Below are 2,895 nucleotides of genomic sequence, written 5' to 3'. Positions count from 1 at the left end.
CCTCGGACCGGGCTTGGACGAGATCAAGATCGCTTGCTGGGATTTGTAAACAGGCGATCGTGTGAGAAACGCGAGTTGGAAGAAAGAAGGTTTCTTTTTTCGCCGGCTTTGTTTTCAGTGCGCACAGTGCGCCCGGGCGGATCAGGCGATCCCAACGCTCACTTCTTATTTCCCGCCTGGGTTGTTACTATGCAAATAATATTCCAAAAGTAATCACGTGTCTTTTGAACAGCCACGTGGATTAACAAAGCAGGTTTGCCCCCCTGCTAGCCCATGGCTTTAGATTTTTACTATTTCTTTAACTGATCCTAAATGCACACATTTACCCAAATGCATGGCTCTAATCCCATGGAATAATTTACGCCATGAATGCCGGAGTCCCTTGGATGTCCCTTTATAAGGACCAGCTTTCCTCTCAAATCCCAGTCTGCTTCATCTCTCGCCAGAGCAACACACCTCTCCAACTACTAGCTGAACACATTTTTGAGAAGGTTTTCACAGTTTCCTCGATGGCATCTAAAATGAAGGATCGGAAGGTACGCGCTCCATGTGCGCTCTGCTTTAGGAGGACTGAGATGTTTTGGCAACGCGGCGACTTCAACTCCTTTCAGCTTACTTTATACTGCACCGTGTCCTTCGAATACTGCTTAACTTCATCTCAAGGGGTTTTTATGGTGGTAAATGGGAAGTCTATTTTGCGCCATCGCCGTGGCACGCGCGACAGGACAACTACGCGCGCTACCGACCTCGAAGAGTGCGCCTAACACTTGCTCAGTATCTGGAGGACGTTTATTTACGTTAGAAACAGTTTAATTGTATTAATAAATAGCTTTTTTTTGGGGGGGGGCTGAGATATAAATATGCTAACCAATTCTAACGAGTTTTGCGGATGCAAAGTAAATTACTGGAAGCGCAAATGCCCTTCGCGCGCTTTGGACAGGTGCACAGCGCGCGGCGCGCAACAGGAATGATAAGATAAAGTTCTGACGTTCCCAAAATATCTCCCCTGAAGGGTTTTTTTTTTTTTAGGTTACTTACTTCAGGACTGACTCAATAAAAGCAAATCAGCTTTAGCAGATTATGTCTGTGTTCTAACGTTCTCTCTCATCTCTTCGCAGAGAACTCCCATCTCTCACAAAGTTATTGAGAAACGAAGACGGGATCGCATCAATCGCTGCCTAAACGAATTAGGAAAAACTGTTCCAATGGCCCTGGCAAAACAGGTATCGTATATTTATTAATCCATACTCTGTATTAGTGACATATTACTTTAGCTGGGATGTAACGATTTACAAATTTGTAGCGGGACTCGCAATATCTTGCTGTTATATATTATAATATTTTCAATCAAATATTTTTTTAATGTCTGGCTTTTTTTTTTTTTTTTTTTTCGAAGAACTCCGGAAAACTGGAGAAGGCTGAAATCTTGGAGATGACAGTTCAGTACCTGCGAGCGCTCCACTCAGCGGATTTCCCCCGAGGGAGGGAAAAGGGTGAGTGAGCTGAACGCAGTCGATCAGCTTTACGCATCACGACTTTACCGTACAGCCCAAGATAATTCACATTTATCCAGTGTTAATAGATGATAGAAATACGGAATTTGTAATCATGTTCATTTTTTTACTCAGCCATCATGTCTCTTACCAGAAGAAGCAACTGATCCACTTTTACGCACTGGACTCACGTTGACGGTCGTCTGCTTTGATTGATTGCAGGAGAACTTCTGGCTGAGTTTGCCAACTATTTCCACTACGGATATCACGAGTGTATGAAGAACCTGGTGCACTACTTGACCACAGAGGACAGAGCTGAAACCAAAGACATCAAGTACGCGCGGATCCTGGCTTTCTTACAGTCCAAATCCCGCGTGGTCACCGAGCCTGTGTTCGGCTCTGTCGGCTCGATGCCAGAACCATCTGACTACCTCGGCCAGCTGCACTTATCACCGGAGCACCAAAGCCACAGTCCCACAGACGCCGTGTACCAGCAGAGTCCACCGGGACACTACTCATGGCACAGCTCGGCCCGCAGCCCGGGCATCTCGTACCCGACAGTGCCGCTGTCAGCGCACACACAACAGCACGGTGGCTACTTGTCACCCGTGCAGGGACTCGATCACCACTACTTCAACTTTATCGGCCACACGCACGCAAACACGTTCAGTTTACACAGTGCGCAACACGCCATGTAATACTTGATGCCTTTCTTTGTGTTGTTTTTTATTTATATAACTGTGAATGACGGACTTTGTACATGATGTGAATAAATATTTCTGAGGAATATTCAGCCTCTTTGACATCTGTTTGGGCCTGAGCGACGCGTAATTCTTCACAACACCAAACAAGCTCTCTCTGGTAAATACGGTGGGAAATACATTAAAATTCATATAGAAAGAGCTTACTTATGAGCCACATTATGGCTGAATCAAGCTTCTAACCTGGCAAGATAGTCATAACAGTATTTTAGTGTTTTTGCCTTTTAATCTGAGAAATTTCGACTTGCCTTATCTAAAAACTCCAAATGTTCCTGATTATTTCAAAGACTCAACCATCCCTCTTCCACACGCTGGCTGTGGGTTGAATGCAGCAGGTTCCAGGGGGCAGACATGAGCTTGATTCCCACTGAGCCTCCACTTAAACAAACCTGCACTTAACAAAACCATTGAGTCATCGGGCACTCCCCTTGCTTAACATTCAAATCTGTAATTTAACAGAGACTCCTTCTCTTAACTTCTAAATGAGGGAAGCAAAAATGACTGATCTGTATTGTATGAAAAGTAACATTTAGAGTAAGATTTATTATAAGAATTACAGATGATTTCAAGAAGAAAAGGACAGGATAAAAGTTGTCCTCTGAAGGGGGGGGGGGAAGTTAGATATTTTACACTTTTTCAAT

The 2,895-nt window shown here is 44.3% G+C and overlaps 1 protein-coding gene across 1 annotated transcript; it reads left to right on the top strand.

The window, feature by feature from the left end:
• Window positions 1-441: 441 nt before the first annotated feature.
• Window positions 442-2,191, top strand: helt (helt bHLH transcription factor). The gene is made up of 4 exons (XM_086210220.1): window positions 442-536; window positions 1,119-1,223; window positions 1,397-1,493; window positions 1,716-2,191. The coding sequence occupies exons 1-4, from the start codon at window positions 510-512 to the stop codon at window positions 2,189-2,191; spliced, it is 705 nt and encodes a 234-aa protein (XP_086066346.1). The 5' UTR covers window positions 442-509.
• The last annotated feature ends 704 nt before the right edge of the window (window positions 2,192-2,895 follow it).

Source organism: Aulostomus chinensis, chromosome 8 (genome assembly GCF_037954235.1).
Source record: "Aulostomus chinensis isolate RoL2024-O1b breed Wild chromosome 8, RoL_Achi_v1.0, whole genome shotgun sequence".
Lineage (NCBI taxonomy): Eukaryota > Metazoa > Chordata > Actinopteri > Syngnathiformes > Aulostomidae > Aulostomus > Aulostomus chinensis.
The sequence above is the reverse complement of the archived record's forward strand: the minus strand, read 5'-3'. Positions and strand labels throughout refer to the sequence as shown.

Bases quoted from the DNA above. Each gene is read 5' to 3' on its own strand.
- helt (XM_086210220.1), top strand. From the start codon at position 510: ATGGCATCTAAAATGAAGGATCGGAAG. The intron at 537-1,118 runs GTACGCGCTCCA...ATCTCTTCGCAG, and splicing joins CTAAAATGAAGGATCGGAAG to AGAACTCCCATCTCTCACAA. The intron at 1,224-1,396 runs GTATCGTATATT...TTTTTTTCGAAG, and splicing joins CAATGGCCCTGGCAAAACAG to AACTCCGGAAAACTGGAGAA.